General features: G+C 40.1%; 2 protein-coding genes across 2 annotated transcripts; both read left to right on the top strand.

The window, feature by feature from the left end:
- Positions 1-1,632: 1,632 nt before the first annotated feature.
- On the top strand, positions 1,633-6,859 carry LOC128354603 (NLR family CARD domain-containing protein 3-like). The gene is made up of 5 exons (XM_053314827.1): positions 1,633-1,833; positions 2,183-3,753; positions 4,362-4,535; positions 5,632-5,782; positions 6,296-6,859. Exons 1-5 carry the CDS (start codon positions 1,633-1,635, stop codon positions 6,857-6,859), a joined length of 2,661 nt encoding a protein of 886 aa, XP_053170802.1.
- An 8,930-nt stretch (positions 6,860-15,789) lies between these two features.
- On the top strand, positions 15,790-17,553 carry LOC128354302 (pro-opiomelanocortin-like). Its single transcript, XM_053314548.1, has 2 exons — positions 15,790-15,906; positions 17,032-17,553. The coding sequence occupies exons 1-2, from the start codon at positions 15,790-15,792 to the stop codon at positions 17,551-17,553; spliced, it is 639 nt and encodes a 212-aa protein (XP_053170523.1).
- The last annotated feature ends 311 nt before the right edge of the window (positions 17,554-17,864 follow it).

The raw sequence follows: 17,864 nt of genomic DNA, 5'->3' as shown, positions 1-17,864 counted from the left end.
ATCTGCAGAGCAGCACATCTGGTTTATGGGTGTCGACGGAGCAGATGGTGACGATCACCTCCAACCAATCAGGTGCATCCGTATGTGTATATGTATTTGACCGTTCAGTTTCAGGGTGATTGATCCTTTCATCAGTTCTGATTGCCAACAGATCGTCGCTCTCAACCTGCAGCAGAGTCTCTACTTCCTGTGTGAGTATTTTTCTTACATTCGACTGTGTGTGAGGGAGCAGCTGCTAATTGACCAATAAGAGTAAATTCAGCTGTAGAGAAAATTCTTTATCATTTCAGTTTGAGTCTCTTTAGTTTGTTGTCTTGATGCGTTTCATTGGTCTGAGCGTCTGATGGTTACTCACAGTCACAACATTTTGACTTTACTCGTCTCTCCAAGCAAACATGTTTACTTTTACACAGCAAGAATTAATCTGACAAAGTAAAATCCTTCTGTGCAACAAACAAGTACATAATCCAAACAACTGTTATCCAAATATTCCAAAGGTTCAAATGAGCTTCATCGAGCCAAACTAACAGCAGGTCGACCCGCTTCCTTCACTAACTGCTGACTCACACATTTTTTACATCTGACCCTGAAGTTATAATATCTTATTTTAGGACAATTAAACCTTATTTCTTCTCAACAAAGACAAATACTCCTGGCTTTGTTTCAAGGTAACTTCTTAATTTTTCTCAGTATTCTGTGTTTTTCAGCTCAAAATGACAAGAAACGAGTCTGAAAAGTGGATTAAAAGAGGTTTAGACACTAACTCATAAACTGAGCCAATTTTAGAGAGAAATAATCTGGTTTCAATCATCTTTAACTTGATTTTCTGACAGTTTGTTTCATATATAAGGCCAAAAAGGCTTAAATCTAATTTTAAAAACGTGTTTTAAGGTTAGATGATGTTTGATAGTGGACAGATTTTCTTGCTAGTTTCAAGAAAACTTCCCAAGACATTTTTTTAAATTGGCTCTTACAGAGTTCAGTCTGTGAAGGCAGCAGACAGCTTACAGAAAGGTCAAAGGTCAGGAGGTTTCTTTGCACTGTGGAAAAGAGGATGTCGAGGTGAAAGAAGCGAGCCAAAGAGCCAAAGAGCTCAGAAAGACTGATTTAGAGAAGTAATAAAGATTCACTTCTTATTCATCTTTCTATTGGTTTAATCCGGCAGAGGAACTTCATGGAAACTAAATGAGAAAATAAAAATCATCTGAGCTGTTTCTTAACTAAAACGAGGAGTGAAAAGAGAAGAGAAAGCTGCCATAGAATAAAAACATCAACCTGTTACTGTTTGAGCAGAACAAGATCAGCATCACGTTGGAAAGAGACCAGCTAAGCTCATTTCATAAAGAAACCAGGAAGTTGGAAACCACAGTTGAAAAGTTGGAAACTCCACAAATTTGGAACTCACATGCCCGGACGTACATTGGCCTACAGACTGCGGTCAAACATTAAAACACTCAGCTTATTTTCAAATTTGTTTCTGTGTTGTTTTACCTGTTGTACAGTTGAGTCAAGTGTCAGTCCGAATCAGTCCGAAGTGAGGGCTTTTACAGCAGTTTTCAGTCTTATCAGTGCGTGACATCATCAGTCAAAGAGTACTTGGTTACTGAAGTACGAGGTGTTGTTTTCAGGGAGATGGAGAAGCCTGTGGAGTTGGAGTTGCTTGAAATATTAGAGGATTTGTCAAAAGAGCAACTGAAATACTTCCAGTGGTTCCTGCAGAAGGAAGCGTTGCTGGATGGATTTTTAGCTATCAAAAAGAGACACATGGAGGATGCAGACAGGCTGGTGACAGTAGATCTGATGGTGCAGATGTATGGTGAAGGCACTCTAGAGGTGACGAGGATAGTTTTAAAGAAGATCAGCAGGAATAAAGGTCAGTAAGAGGAAATTAGTTTGTTGTGTGTCCAGATTGTGGTGTTCAGTTCCAGTTCACCTTCAACTGTTGTTTCTTCTTTCAGAGACTCTTGTCAAATATCAACAAACATTCAAAATTAAACTGAAGAAAAGATTTCAGAGAGTGTTTGAAGGAATCGCAAAAGCAGGACAGTCGGTTCTTCTGAATCAGATCTACACACCGCTCTACATCACAGAGGGAGGGACTGCAGAAGTCAATGGTGAACATGAGGTCAGACAGATTGAAACAGCATCCAGGAAACCAGACAGACCAGAAACAACAATCACACATGAAGACATCTTTAAAGCCTCACCTGGAAGAGATGAACCAATCAGAACAGTGATGACAAAGGGAGTGGCTGGCATTGGGAAAACAGTCTTAACACAGAAGTTCACTCTGGACTGGGCTGAAGACAAAGCCAACCAGGACATACACTTCATATTTCCATTCGCTTTCAGAGAGCTGAATGTGGTGAAAGAGAAAAAGTACAGCTTGGTGGAACTTGTTCATCACTTCTTTACTGAAACCAAAGAAGCAGGAATCTGCAGGTTTGAAGAGTTCCAGGTTGTGTTCATCTTTGACGGTCTGGATGAGTGTCGACTTCCTCTGGACTTCCACAACAATGAGATCCTGACTGATGTTACAGAGTCCACCTCAGTGGATGTGCTGCTGACAAACCTCATCAGGGGGAAACTGCTTCCCTCTGCTCGCCTCTGGATAACCACACGACCTGCAGCAGCCAATCAGATCCCTCCTGAGTGTCTTGACATGGTGACAGAGGTCAGTGGGTTCACTAACCCACAGAAGGAGGAGTACTTCAGCAGGAGATTCGGAGATAAGGAGCAGGCCAGCACCATCATCTCCCACATCAAGACATCAAGAAGCCTCCACATCATGTGCCACATCCCAGTCTTCTGCTGGATCACTGCTACAGTTCTGGAGTGCACCTTGAAGACCAGTGAGAGTGAAAAGTTGCCGAAGACCCTTACTGAGATGTACCTCCGCCTTGTGGTGGTTCAGTCCAAACTGAAGAACATCAAATATGATGGAGGAGCTGGGAAAGGTCTAACCTGGAATGAAGAAGACAGGAAGTTGATACTTGTACTGGCAAAACTGGCTTTTGAGCAGCTGCAGAAAGGCAACCTGATCTTCTATGAATCAGACCTGACAGAGTGTGGCATCGATATCAGAGCAGCCTCAGTGTACTCAGGAGTGTTCACACAGGTCTTTAAAGTGGAGGACTGTGGAATGTTTGAAGAAAAGGTGTTCTGCTTCGTCCATCTGAGCATTCAGGAGTTTCTGGCTGCTCTTCATGTCCATCTGACATTCATCAAGTCTGGAGTCAATCTGCTGACAGGAGAACAAACATCATGGTGGTCTGAAGTGTTCATAGACAAACCAACACGTTTCTACCAGAGTGCTGTGGACGAGGCCTTAAAGAGTCCAAATGGACACCTGGACTTGTTCCTCCGCTTCCTTCTGGGTCTTTCACTGCAGACCAATCAGACTCTCCTACGAGGCCTGCTGACACAGACAGGAAGTAGCTCACAGACCAATCAGAAAACAGTTCAGTACATCAAGAAGAAGATCAGTGAGAATCTGTCTGCAGAGAGAAGCATCAATCTGTTCCACTGTCTGAATGAACTGAAGGATCGTTCTCTAGTGGAGGAGATCCAACAGTCCCTGAGATCAGGAAGTCTCTCCACAGATAAACTGTCTCCTGCTCAGTGGTCAGCTCTGGTCTTCATCTTACTGTCATCAGAAAAAGATCTGGACGTGTTTGACCAGAAGCAATACTCTGCTTCAGAGGAGGCTCTTCTGAGGCTGCTGCCAGTGGTCAAAGCCTCCAAAAAAGCTCTGTAATTATTTCGAGTTTTTTTTCATTTTAGAATACTTTTAATGTGCTGTCATTGATTTAAATGGAAATAACTTTTCTGTCAATCATTTCCTCTGCAGGCTAAGTGATTGTAACCTCTCAGAGAGAAGTTGTGAAGTTCTGGCCAAAGTTCTCAGCTCCCAGTCCTCTACTCTGAGAGATCTGGACCTGAGTAACAACAACCTGCAGGATTCTGGAGTGAAGCAGCTTTCTGCTGGACTGGAGAGTCCACACTGTAAACTGAAAACTCTCAGGTCAGATATAGGTTACAGCTCATCATTAATGAGTTGAGATATAACAGATATGATGTCTGGCTAATCCAGAGAAATTTGTACATGTTCTCACTGGTCCTCACTGGTTACCGTACAGATATGGAGCTTAAATTTTGGTGTAACTGAGCAAATTTAATGAGTTACATTGATGCAACATTTGGCATGGTCCATTTGGCCCAAAGATAAAATGCAGGCCACTCCGTTCCCTGTTAGACTAATACCTGTGTTTATCCTCCTTAAGTATAGATTCAACATAAAAGAGAGTTAAATTTAAATACAAGCATTATTTGTCTTCTTTATTATTGTTATTCCTCTCCAGGTTGAGTGGCTGTAAGCTCTCAGAGAGAAGCTGTGCAGCTCTGTCCTCAGTTCTCAGCTCCCAGTCCTCTAGTCTGAGAGATCTGGACCTGAGTAACAACAACCTGCAGGATTCAGGAGTGAAGCAGCTTTCTACTGGACTGGAGAGTCCACAGTGTGAACTGGAAACTCTCAGGTCAGATCAAGTGATTTTGTCTTTGAGATATTTCTCTAAACTGTAAGGTTCATGGAATTTAATCAGCCTTTCTAATGTATGGATTTCTAAATTGCAAATGCTTAACACTGGTAAAGAAAATGTTTGTATTTTCTGGCTTATCGTTCTTTGATTTAGTTTCATATACTGTACTGCACACATATATGAAACCTGGCAAAGATAGAAATGTGACGTCTGTTGTATTAAACCATCACATCATTACATTTAGAATAGAAAAGCAAAGATTTTAACTGAAGCTTAGAAGAGAATGCATATGTTGGACCTCAAACGCCACATGCACGAGACAAAAGCAGGCCAGCACACATTCATAAAGCCTGACTGACTCCAAAATACACTTTGGCTCCCATCATGCACTCAACTCATACCCAGGTGCAACATCCGTCAGATTCATACTTTCAGTTCCCATTGGATAAGACCAAGCTTCTGAACCATGACGTCACCAAGGGTATACACACTTCCCAAAATGATCCCAAAATGATGTTTCCAGTTGTGGATACAGCCATCTCAGAAATTACCCTCATATGTAGATTAACTTTAACTAGGCTGCACAATCACAACCTCTCCAGACAAATAGGGATTTTCTCTGTGGTCAACTGAGCATGTTGCTGGATCTGAAGTAGAAGACCACTGTGCAACCCAATGCTCTCCCCTGAGAACCAAACCAACCAAGTCCCAACACAAAGTTCAGTCGGTTTTAACACAAAGATCATTCGTCTTCTTGTTCATTATTTCCTCTCCAGATTGACTGACTGTAACCTCACAGAGGGAAGCTGTGCAGCTCTGTCCTCACTCCTCAGCTCCCAGTCCTCTAGTCTGAGAGATCTGGACCTGAGTAACAACAACCTGCAGGATTCAGGAGTGAAGCAGCTTTCTGCTGGACTGGAGAGTCCACACTGTACACTGAAAACTCTCAGGTCAGGATTCATCAACCTGTATTAGTTTTGTGGCCTGTCCTTGTATTTTACTGTATCTGATGTTTAAACATGGAAAATGTTAAAGGAAATAAAACATTTGTCTGAACAAACAGTCTGTGACATGTTGTTTTGTGTGTTTGCAGCCTGTCAGGATGTCTGATCACAGAGGAAGGCTGTGCTTCTCTGGCCTCAGCTCTGAGCTCCAACCCCTCCCATCTGAGAGAGCTGGACCTGAGCTACAATCATCCAGGAGACTCAGGAGAGAAGATCCTGTCTGCTGGACTGGAGGATCCACACTGGAGACTGGGCACTCTCAGGTATGGACAAACAATGTGTGATAGAGGAGGAAGAGCTGGAAACATTTTCTCTGTCAGAGCTGATCACAGATCTCAACTGAATCTTTGAGTTTTTCTAATTTCTAACTGAAGTTTCCTGTAAATGTTGAAAGTTAAACCTGATTAGATTCAATCAGGGTTCAAGGATTGGGATAGTGGATTGAGATTGGATCAAAGTGTATGAAAGCCCAACCCCACATTAGAAGAGAATAATAAAACAGTAGACTAGAGCCATGTAACGTCCATGTTAGCATGCTGAAAGAGAACGTGCTGCTCTGACCCCCCTCCTCCTTTCAGCCTGCAGCCTGCTGGAGTCCGATGGTTGACACCAGGTCTGAGGAAGTGTAAGTGTGTTTTTCATTTCATTCATCAAACTGTGACATCATTCATTCACATCCTGCTGAGGATGTCATCATCAAACAGATGATAGATCAATAACTGCAGCTCGTTCTCTCCATCAGATTTCTGTGAACTCACACTGGATCCAAACACAGCGAACAACAACCTCAAACTGTCTGATAACAACAGGAAGGTGACATATGAGTGGGAGGATCAGTCATATCCTGATCATCCAGACAGATTTGACTGCAGTCCTCAGCTGCTGTGTGGAGACGATCTGACTGGTCGCTGTTACTGGGAGGTTGAGTGGAGAGGAAATGTTTCTGTATCAGTGAGTTATAGAAGAATCAACAGGAGTGGAGACAGCGTTGACTCTGAGTTCGGAAAGAATGATCAGTCCTGGAGTCTGAACTGCTCAAACAAAAGTTACTCCGCCTGTCACAACGACATCGGAACATCCATCTCCTCCTCCTTCTCCTCCTCCTCCTCCTCCTCCTCCTCCTCTGACTCTAACAGAGTAGCAGTGTATGTGGACTGTCCTGCTGGCACTCTGTCCTTCTACAGAGTCTCCTCTGACACACTGATGCACCTCCACACCTTCAACACCACATTCACTGAACCTCTGTATGCTGGGTTTGGGCTCTGGCCTGACTGGTCTAGTTCAGTGTCTCTTCCTGTTCTTCCTCCTGCTTCTTAGCCATTTGCTCACCTGCTGCTGTTTATCCTGAACATGGGAGGCTTCCTCTGTGGCTGCCGGTGCTAAGTTCCTATTTTAGTGCCCAGACTGAAGCACAGGAGAGACTGTCAGTCGTCCGTAACTTCGGCGGCATTGACGTGATGTTAAAATAATCTAAAAATGAGTCGCTGGCTGGTAAATTCATGTGAACGCATCTTCAAATTGGAACAACTTGTAAAGTCAGCGAACATTTTCGTACATGACGACATATCACTCATAATACCTATGTATGTTTTATGTTGTATTATTGGATCTTCTGAACTGCTGCTTTTATTACTGAGATGAAAAAATAACAGATCATCTGCTTTATTATAGTTTATTGAAACTATTTGTTCATGATTTTGCTTTTTTATTTCTTTTATCTTTAAAATTGACTGTATTTACATGTTTTTGCGGTAAATGGACATTTACTGTATTGTATTTAAGTAATCCTAAATACTATTATTACACTTCATTGTTTTTGGATGGGAACATTAAAAAACATAAAATCTTAAATTTCATAAAGAATTTTGTAATTTCCATTCATCAATGTATTCCATTGTTTTATAGTCAAAAGGTAATTTAAATGGCAATCATCCTTCTGATCTAAAACACATTAGTATTTCTACATTTTATCTTGTTTTTGAATTTTTTAGTATTTATATTTTATGTTTTTACTCTGTTCTGTATTAAATTGTCAGTTTAGCTCTGTCTCCATCTTTAGATATATGTATTATATATATATACTCATTTAAATATAAATTACAATCTGTTTACGAAGCCATTCATGAGTCTTCTTCTACATATTAAACCAACACATGCTGAGCTGTCCACACTTCACTCATTACTTATTTTTAGCACATTTAAGGCATTTTATTTCATTTTCACCATCTACACATTCACCTTTTAATAATTTTAGTTATTCTGAAAGCTTTCCCAGCTGTGGAGCTTTAAGGTTTTGATCAGAGTAAAATAAAAATGAACATTAGAGTAACTGTGACCAAATTAAATGTAACTCTTAGAAACAGAGGGATTGAATGAAATGACTGCAGCTGGAGAATAAAGTGCCATTAAAACGTCTTTGCATTGAGTCTGACTTTTGCTTCATCATGCCATTACCTCTTCCTTCCTGAACATACGTGTGTGTGTGTGTGTGTGTGTGTGTGTGTGTGTGTGTGTGTGTGTGTGTGTGTTTGTTTGTAATGGATTGAATGGAGGCTCAAGGTTGTGACAGCAGACTAATGGGTTTATATTTACCTGCTTGCCTCCCGATGCTGCTCTATTTGTTCCATTAGATAAACAACAAAAATACCTTTTAGAGGAATGACATTACTACGAGTCATCAGGTCCCGAAGCTCCGAAGCTCCGGCTCAGAAAACATTTTATATCTTCTATACATCCAAAGAACCCGTTTTATCATATTTCATCTATTTGACACCGTTTACTCTGATGAACATGAACATTAGTTTATTCTACAGTTACTGATATATAAACTAATGTATTTAAAAATCTAATGAACAAAATAAGAAAGAATATTATTATGTATGGGGGCAAAAATTAAATTGATTTCAACACAGAGTAATCCAATTGGGACATTTTAAAATAAACTACTTTACTACCTCCCTACTCCTTTCCTTTCTTCTCTCCTTACTTCCTTCCTCTTTTCCTCCCTCCCTCCCTCCCTACTCCTTTCCTTCCTTTTTCCTCCTTACTCCTTTCCTTACTTCCTTCCTCTTTTCCTCCCTCCCTCCCTCCTTACTCATTTCCTTCCTTACTTCTTCCCTCCTTACTCCTTTCCTTCATTCCTTCTCTCCTTACTTCTTTCCTCTTTTCCTTCCTCCTTAAAGATATAGAGCCTTAAAGAGAGGCTCCTGATGAATTTAGAGCTTTAAACAGAGGCCTCTAATGAACATAGAGCCTTCAAAGTAGGGCTGGGCGATATATCGAGTATACTCGATGTATCGCGGCTTGTTCTCTGTGGGATGTAGAAAATGACTATATCGTGAATACTCGAGTATACATTCAATTTACACGCAGTTTGTTTTTAGTCGCGGCCCGTTGAACTACAGGTTTCTCTCACTCTCTCATCTCTCCGCACAGAGAGATAAAACAAGCGCACCTAGTTACGTACATCACATTCTGTTGTGCGTGCAACGTCATATGCCCGGCAGCATGTAGCAGAAGTAGCAGCGATCTCAGGTCGTGGGAGCAGCAGGTGATATGGACAAGTGGAGGAGGGAGATTTAATTCCCAAAAAAACAATTCAGGATCCATCATCTGGCGGTGGTTTGAGTACAAGAGGGAGGACGTTGAACAACAAACCGTAATATGTAAAGTATGTCATAAAAGCGTCACCACAAAAGCTGGTAGTACAACAAAGTTATATCACCATGTGTGCTTGAAACTCTGCAAGAGCACATCTCCGGCCAGTGACATATTGAAGAAAGTGCCGAAGCAACCAGCACTGACGCAACTGAGTCTGGCGTCTTCTTTTTCCAGAACAGCAATACGACTAAAACAGTCAGAAACACAAAATGTGCACTTTAATTTAGTGTTGTTTTGATGTGTCATATTAGTTACATCATGCATAAAAGACACTTTATTTGTTTTGAAATGACATGTTTGTGCCACTGCTTAATAACTCTTTAATAAATACAGTTTTGATGAATTTGTTTAGTTGTGATTCACCCTTTTGGCATGAACGTTTAAAATCAGCATATATTAATGCAGTATGAACAATGTTTTAATGTAGAATCATCATACTGGCATGATTGTATGCATCAAAGTGTTAATTCAAGGCTAAGGCAAAATATCGAGATATATATCGTGTATCGTGACATGGCTTAAAAATATCGGGATATTAGTAAAAGGCCATATCGCCCAGCCCTACTTCAAAGAGAATCTCCTGATGGACGTAGAGCTTTAAACTAAGGCTCCTTAAAGACATAGAGCTCTAAAGAGAGACTCCTGATAAATTTAGAGCTTTAAAGAGAAGCTTCTGATGAATGTAGAGCCTTAAAGACAGGCTCCTGATGGACGTAGAGCCTTAAACTAAGGCTCCTTAAAGATATAGAGCCTTAAAGAGAAGCTCCTGATTAATATAGAGCTTTAAAAAGAGGCCTCTAACGAACATAGAGCCTTAAAGAGAATCTACTGATGGACGTAGAGCCTTCAACTAAGGCTCCTTAAAGACATAGAGCTCTAAAGACAGGCTCCTGATGAATTAAGGGCCTTAAAGAGAAGCTCTTGATGAATTTAGAGCTTTAAAGAGAAGCTTTTAATAAACATAGAGCCTTAAAGAGAGGCCCCTGATTAATATAGAGCTTTAAACAAAGGCTCTTTATGAACATAGAGCCTTAATGAAAGAGAGGCCTCTGAAGTATGGAGAGCTTTTAGAGAGAGGTCTCTGACAGATAAAAACCTTTAGAGTAAACTTCTTAGTCGATATATGGCGTCAAAAAGAAGCTCCTGATGAATTTAGAGCCTTAAAAAGAAGCTCCTGATGAATTTAGAGCCTTAAAAAGAAGCTCCTAATGAAAATAAAACAATAATAATTTAAAGTGTTGACAGGATGAAACCTTTAAAGAGTTTCCAGGTGAGCGTAGAGCCTTAAAAAAAAAAAACTCATCCTAACCTTCATCTTTGCCCCCCGTCTGTCGGTTAAAGGAGATAGATCTGATGGACGTAGAGCCTTCAACAAAGGCTCCTTAAAGACATAGAGCTCTAAAGACAGGCTCCTGATTAATTTAGAGCCTTAATTAAAGGGTTCTGGTGGACGTAGAGCCTTAAAGAGAAGCTCCTGATGAACGTAGAGCTTTAAACAAAGGGCTCTTTATGAACATAGAGCCTTAATTAAAGAGAGGCCTCTGAAGTATGTAGAGCTTTTAGAGAGGCCTCTAATGAACATAGAGCCTTCAAAAAGAGTCTCTTGATACATTTAGAGCCTTAAAGAGAAACTCCTGTTGAAAATAAAATAAAATAAAATAATTTAAAGTGTTGACAGGATGAAACCTTTAAAGAGTTTCCAGGTGAACGTAGAGCCTTTAAAAAAAAAACTCATCCTAACCTTCACCCCCCCCCCCCCCCCCCCCCCCCCCCGTCTGTCGGTTAAAGCAGATAAACCTCCTCAGACACGGAGCGTTTCAGACAAAGGGAGGAGAAGCTGCAGCAGGTGTGTGTGCGTGTAACGTGACACCTGAACCCCGCAGGTCTGAATCCCGTCGTCCCTCCGCTGACGACATGAAGGTTCGGTGCTAAGCTGCCGAATCAGCCGGCTGACATTTAAACACAGAGGAGGGTTCGATGGTCAGAGAGGCGTGAAACAGATTTATACGCTCGCTCACGTTACCTCATCATCGTCGACTCTGAGAGGGGTTATTTTATTTAAGCTTCCTGTCGTCCTCCCGGGTCAAATTGACCTTCCTTCCTTCCTTCCTTCCTTCTTTCCTTCCTTCCTTCCTCCCACCTTTCCTTTCTCCCTCCCTCCTACCTTCAAATTGACCCCGTCTGTTTTGACTGTTTCTTCCTCCCTTCCTTCTTTCCTCTGTCCTTCTTTCCTTCGCTCCTTCCTTCCTTCCTTCCATCCTTCCTCCCTTCCTTCTTTCTTCTGTCCTTCCTTCCTTTCGTCCTTCCTCCCTTCCTTCTTTCCTCTGTCCTTCTTTCCTTCCTTCCTCCCCCCACCTTCCTTCTTTCCTTCCTTCCGTCTGTCCTCCCTTCCTTCCTTCTTTCCTTCCTCCCTTCCTTCCGTCTGTCCTCCCTTCCTTCCTTCTTTCCTTCCTCCCTCTCTCCTTTCTTTCCTTCCTTCCTTCCTTCCTTCTTTCCTTCCTTCCTTCCTCCCTTCCTTCCTTCTTTCCTCTGTCCTTCTTTTCTTTCCTCCCTTCCTATTTTCCTCCCTCCCTCCCTCCCTCCTACCTTCCTTCCTTCCTTCCGTCTGTCCTCCCTCCCTCCTTCTTTCTTTCTTCCTTCCTTCCTTCCTTCCTCTCCCCACCTACCTCCCTTCCTTCTTTCCTCTGTCTTTCTTTCCTCCATCCTTGCTCCCTTCCATCCTTCCTCCCTTCCTTCTTTCCTCTGTCTTTCTTTCCTCCATCCTTGCTCCCTTCCATCCTTCCTCCCTTCCTTCTTTCCTCTGTCCTTCTTTCCTTCTTTCCTTTCCTCCCTTCTTCCCTTCCTTCCTTCCTTCTTTCCTCCCACCTTTCCTTTCTCCCTCCCTCCTACCTTCCTACCTTCTTTCCTCCCTCCGTCCTTCCTCCATCCTTCCTTCCCTCGTTCCTACTTTCCTTTCCTCCCTTCCATCCTTCCTTCTTTCCTCCCTCCCTCCTTTCCTTCCTTCCTTCCTCCCTTCCCTCCTTCCTCCCTCCTTTCCTTCCTTCCTTCCTTCCTCCCTCCTTTCCTCCCTTCCTTCCTTGACTCGAGGACAACAGGGTTAGGGTTAATTACTTTCTTCATTTTAAATCCAACTAAAGAGTGATAATGTTCCTCTTTTGAAAATATAAAAATGTGTGTGTGTGTGTGTGTGTGTGTGTGTGTGTGTGTGTGTGTGTGTGTGTGTGTGTGAGGGAGGGAGGGAGGGAGGGAGGGAGGGAGGGAGGAAGGGGGGGGGTGACATTTCATTGATTGTCCATTTTCATGCAGGAGTGTTTACGGGCATGAATGAATGGTGACGTCATTATGTGTGTGTGTGTGTGTGTGTGTGTGTGTGTGTGTGTGTGTGTGTGTGTGTGTGTGTGTGTGTGCGTGTGTGTGTGTGTGCGTGTGTGTGTGTGTGTCCTTGGCTGACAGGATATAAAAGTTGGCCGAGGGGTTAGCGGTGACAGAACCAGGAGAGGAACAACCGAATAATCTCCAGCAGACGGTCGAACATCAGCAATAAGAGAAGAAGAAGAAGAAGAAGAAGAAGAAGAAGAAGAAGAAGAAGAAGAAGAAGAAGAAGAGGAGACGGGACAGTTTGGTGAGATATTTATTACCTTTAAGAGATTTAAAGCTTAATTTTTATATTTTTTTGTTGTATTTAATGTGTTTAATTATAATTATAGATGCTAGCAGGAGTAGTTTAAGTATTAAATTTAAACTACAGGACAGATTTATGATATAAAAGACAAGATGAAGTCATTTAAAACTGAATAAATGACATTAAATTAAATAAAACTGCAAAAAAAAATCTAATTAAATGTCATGTAAGGATTAAATAACCTTAAATAAGATAACATAGAATTAAATGGGAATTTTAAAATTATAAATTTAAAGCCTAAATCTATTATAATACACAAATAACTTAAATAATGATATAAAAAACTAAATAAAATGTAATTAAATCCTACTAAAATAAATATAAAGGAACTTTTTAAGAGATTTAAAGCTTAATTTTATATTTTTTTGTTGTATTTAATGTGTTTTATTATAATTATTTTTATTATTGGAGGTAGCAGGAGTAGTTTTAGTATTAAATCTAAACTACAGGAAGTAATGACGTCATTTAAAACTGAATAAATGACATTAAATGTCATATAAGGATTAAATTAACCTTAAATAAGATAAATATATATTACAATAAGATAAAATACAATTAAATAGGAATTTAAAAATATATATTTAAAGCCTAAATATATTATAATTAATTAATTTTATATTTTTTTATTGTATTTAAAGTGTTTTATTATAATTATTATAATTATTGGTGGTAGCAGGAGTAGTTTTAGTATTAAATCTAAACTACAGGAAGTAATGACGTCATTTAAAACTGAATAAATGACATTAAATTAAATAAAACTGCAAAAAAAACTTAATTAAATGTAATATAAGGATTAAATTAACCTTAAATAAGATAAAGATATATTACAATAAGATAACATACAATACAAAATATATAAATTTAAAGCCTAAATCTATTATAATACACAAATAACTTAAATAATGATATAAAAAACTAAATAAAATATAATTAAATCCTATTAAATAAATATAAAGGAACAACTAAATCTCCAGCAGACGGTTGAACATCAGCAATAAGAGACGAAGAGACGGTTTGGTGTTAATCTTTATTACCTTTAAGAGATTTAAAGCTTAATTTTATATTTTTTTGTTGTATTTAATGTGTTTTATTATAATTATTGGTGGTAGCAGGAGTAGTTTAAGTATTAAATCTAAACTACAGGACAGATTTATGATATAAAAGACAAGATGAAGTCATTTAAAACTGAATAAATGACATTAAATTAAATAAAACTGCAAAAAAAACCTAATTAAATTTCATGTAAGGATTAAATAACCCTAAATAAGATAAATATATATTACAATAAGATAACATACAATAAAAAATATATAAAGTTAAAGCCTAAATCTATTATAATACACAAATAACTTAAATAATGATTTTAAAAACTTAATAAAATATAATTAATTAACTCCTAACTCCCACATAAAGGCAGTTATTCTGTATTTACTATAATTATCTGTATGAATATTAATTAATCACATTATAAATATATATTAATATAAAGTTATAGTATTTATAGTTTAAGTTATATATATATATATTATAGTAATTAAGGTGCAGTTAATATATAAAGACCTTAGAAATGATGTTATATGTAAAATAATGTTCCCTCCCTCCTTTCCTTCCTTCCTCCCTTCCTTCCTTCTTTCCTTCCGTCTTTCATCCCTTTCTTCTTGCCTCTGTCCTTCTTTCCTTCCGTCTGTCCTCCCTCTCTCCTTCTTTCTTTCTTCCTTCCTTCTGTCCTTCTTTCCTTCCTCCCTCCCTCCTTCTTTCCTTCGCTCCTTCCTTTCTTCCATCCTTCCTCTGTCCTTTTTTCCTCCCTTCCTTCTTTCCTCTGTCCTTCTTTCCTTCCGTCTTTCCTCCCTTCCTTCTTTCCTCTGTCCTTTTTTCCTCCCTTCCTTCTTTCTTCCTTCTGTCCTCCCTTCCTTCTTTCCTCCCTTCCTTCCTTCCTTCCTTCCATCTGTCCTCCCTCTCTCCTTCTTTCTTTCTTCCTTCCTTCTGTCCTTCTTTCCTTCCTCCCTCCCTCCTTCCTTCGCTCCTTCCTTCCTTCCATCCTTCTCTCTGTCCTTTTTTCCTCCCTTCCTTCTTTCCTCTGTCCTTCTTTCCTCCCTTCCTTCTTTACTCTGTCCTTCTTTCCTTCCGTCTTTCCTCCCTTCCTTCTTTCCTCTGTCCTTCTTTCCTCCCTTCCTTCTTTACTCTGTCCTTCTTTCTTCCTTCTGTCCTCCCTTCCTTCTTTCCTCCCTTCCTTCCTTCCATCTGTCCTCCCTCTCTCCTTCTTTTTTTCTTCCTTCCTTCTGTCCTTCTTTCCTTCCTCCCTCCCTCCTTCTCTCTTTCCTACCTCCCTTCCTTCCTTCCTTCCGTCCTTCCTTCTTTCGTCCCTTTCTTCTTTCCTCTGTCCTTCTTTCCTTCCATCTTTCCTCCCTTCCTTCTTTCCTCCCTTCCTTCTTTCCTCTGTCCTTCTTTCCTTCCTTCTTTCCTCCCTTCCATCCATCCTTCCTCCCTTTCTTCCTTCCTTCCGTCCTTCCTTCTTTACTCTGTCCTTCTTTCCTTCCTTCTTTCCTCTGTCCTTCTTTCCTTCCTTCCTTCTTTACTCTGTCCTTCTTTCTTTCCTTCTTTCCTTCCTTCCTTCTTTACTCTGTCCTTCTTTCTTTCCTTCTTTCCTTCCTTCCTTCTTTACTCTGTCCTTCTTTCTTTCCTTCTTTCCTCCCTTCCTTCTTTCCTCTGTCCTTCTTTCCTTCCTTTTATGTATATTGTATTTATTATATTATAGATGTATAATATGTATGTTTTATCTTTAAAGTAAAAAATTAAGTTAAAAATACTAAAACTCATGAATAATGACTTAAAGATCTTTTATTCTGTGATTTTATCTTTTATATCTCTCTCTATGTGTCCCTGTCTCTGATTGGCCGGCAGGAGAATGTGTCCTGTGTGGCTATTGGTTGCTGTGGTGGTTGTGGGCGGGACCAGAGGAGCTGTTAGCCAATGCTGGGAGCATCCGAGCTGCCGGGAGCTCAACTCTGACACCAGCATGATGGTAATACTATATATTATATTATATTATATTATATTATATTATATTATATTATATTATATCATATCATATCATATCATATTATATTATATTATATTATATTATATTATATTTTATTATATTATATTATGACTCTGACAGCAGCATGATGGTAACAACTATACTTTATAACTTTATTTTATTTCATTATATTATATTATTTTATTTTATTTTATTTTATTTTATTTTATTATTTTATTTTATTTTATTTTATTTTTTTATTTTATTTTATTTTATTTTATTTTATTGTATTGTATTATTTTATTTTAAATCATTTTATTTTAAATTATTTTATTTTATTTTATTATATTATATTATATATAACTCCTACAGCAGGATTCATTATAACTCTGTCCTGTTCCTGTGAATAATCTTTTATTATTTTAAATGTTGAACGTTTTTAGTGCTAAAAGAATTGTTTCACCCTATAACACCGAAACTAACTACTGTACTAAGGGTTAAAAAAAGGAAAAAGACAAGTTGAGTTAAGTTTCAGTTCTCTTCTTTATCTATATGATTATTTATATATGAACTTTATATTAGTTGCATCAAACAAAAAGTACAAAATTAAAGAGCCATAAAAAATAAATCACTGCAACAATAGAAACCTTAAAATAAAGATTTAACTGTTGGTGACTCGAATATAAATATAAAGCCTTCCTTCTTTCCTTCCTTCCTTCCTTTCCTTCTTCCCTGCCTTCTTTCTTCCCTTCCTCTTTTCCTTTCTCCCTCCTTCGTTCCTTATTTCCTCCGTCCTTCCTTCCTTTCCTTCCTTCCATCTGTCCTTCCTCCCTCCCTCCTTATCTCCTCCCTTCCTTCTTTCCTTCCTCCGTCCTTCCTTCCTTCCTTCCTTCCCTTTCTTCCTTCTATCTGTCCTTCCTCCCTCCCTCCTTCTCTCCTCCCTTCCTTCCATCCTTCCTTCTTTCCTTCCTTCCTCCCTTCCTTCCTCCATTCCTTTCAATGAGTGTCCTATAAAGGGTTAATCTGATGTATTATATATTTATTTATTTCACATTAAAGAGTAAAATAAGGAAACTTTCTTATTTCCTACCTTTCCTTTCCTTTCCTTTCCTTTCCTCCTTCCTGCAGGAATGCATCCAGCTCTGTCACTCCGACCTCACCGCTGAGAAGCCCGTCGTCCCTGGCAACGCCCATCTGCATCCTCCGCCTCCTCCAGACCCCTCCTCCTCCTCCTCCTCTTCCTCTTCCTCCTTCCTCCTCCCTCCCTCCTCCTCCTCCTCCTCCTCCCCTCAGGCCAAGCGCTCCTACTCCATGGAGCACTTCCGCTGGGGGAAGCCGGTCGGCCGGAAGCGTCGCCCCGTCAAAGTCTACACCTCCAACGGCGTGGAGGAGGAGTCCGCCGAGGTGTTCCCCGGAGAGATGAGGAGGAGGGAGCTGGCCAATGAGCTGCTGGTGGCGGCTGCAGCGGAGGAGGAGGAGGAGGAGGAGGAGGAGGAGAAGGCTCAGGAGATGCTGGCGGCAGAGGAGGAGGCAGAGGAGGAGGAGGAGGAGCAGAAGCAGCTCCTCCAGGAGAAGAAAGATGGAAGCTACAAGATGAAACACTTTCGCTGGAGCGGACCCCCGGCAGCAAACGCTACGGAGGCTTCATGAAGAGCTGGGACGAACGCAGCCAGAGACCCCTACTCACCCTGTTCAAAAACGTCATCAATAAAGACGGACAGCAGCAGGTGTGAGAGGAGGAAGAGGAGGAGGAGAGAGGAGGAGGAGGAGGAGGAGGAGGAGAGAGGAAGAAAGGCAGAGGAGAAGGAGAAGAAAACTTTTTACACAGCTGATGAGCAGCGAAGAGGAAGAGGAAGAGGAAGAGGAAGAGGAAGAAGAAGTTTGTGACCCAATAAAAAGCTCTGAAACTGCTTTTCTGTAACTTGATCCTGAATGACTGATGGAGAGAAAAAGAAAAAGAG

Source organism: Scomber japonicus, chromosome 24 (genome assembly GCF_027409825.1).
Source record: "Scomber japonicus isolate fScoJap1 chromosome 24, fScoJap1.pri, whole genome shotgun sequence".
In the NCBI taxonomy this organism is placed as follows: Eukaryota; Metazoa; Chordata; class Actinopteri; order Scombriformes; family Scombridae; genus Scomber; species Scomber japonicus.
This window is presented reverse-complemented; position numbering and strand designations above follow the sequence as displayed.

What these genes read in the sequence shown, in the direction of transcription:
- LOC128354302 (XM_053314548.1), top strand. Translation starts at nt 15,790, where the DNA reads ATGTGTCCTGTGTGGCTATTGGTTGCTGTGGTGGTTGTGGGCGGGACC. An exon ending in ACTCTGACACCAGCATGATG is followed by an intron (nt 15,907 to 17,031) that starts GTAATACTATAT and finishes TCCTTCCTGCAG; the next exon opens with GAATGCATCCAGCTCTGTCA.
- LOC128354603 (XM_053314827.1), top strand. Translation starts at nt 1,633, where the DNA reads ATGGAGAAGCCTGTGGAGTTGGAGTTGCTTGAAATATTAGAGGATTTG. An exon ending in TGTGAACTGGAAACTCTCAG is followed by an intron (nt 4,536 to 5,631) that starts GTCAGATCAAGT and finishes GTGTGTTTGCAG; the next exon opens with CCTGTCAGGATGTCTGATCA. An exon ending in CTGCTGGACTGGAGGATCCA is followed by an intron (nt 5,783 to 6,295) that starts CACTGGAGACTG and finishes GATTTCTGTGAA; the next exon opens with CTCACACTGGATCCAAACAC.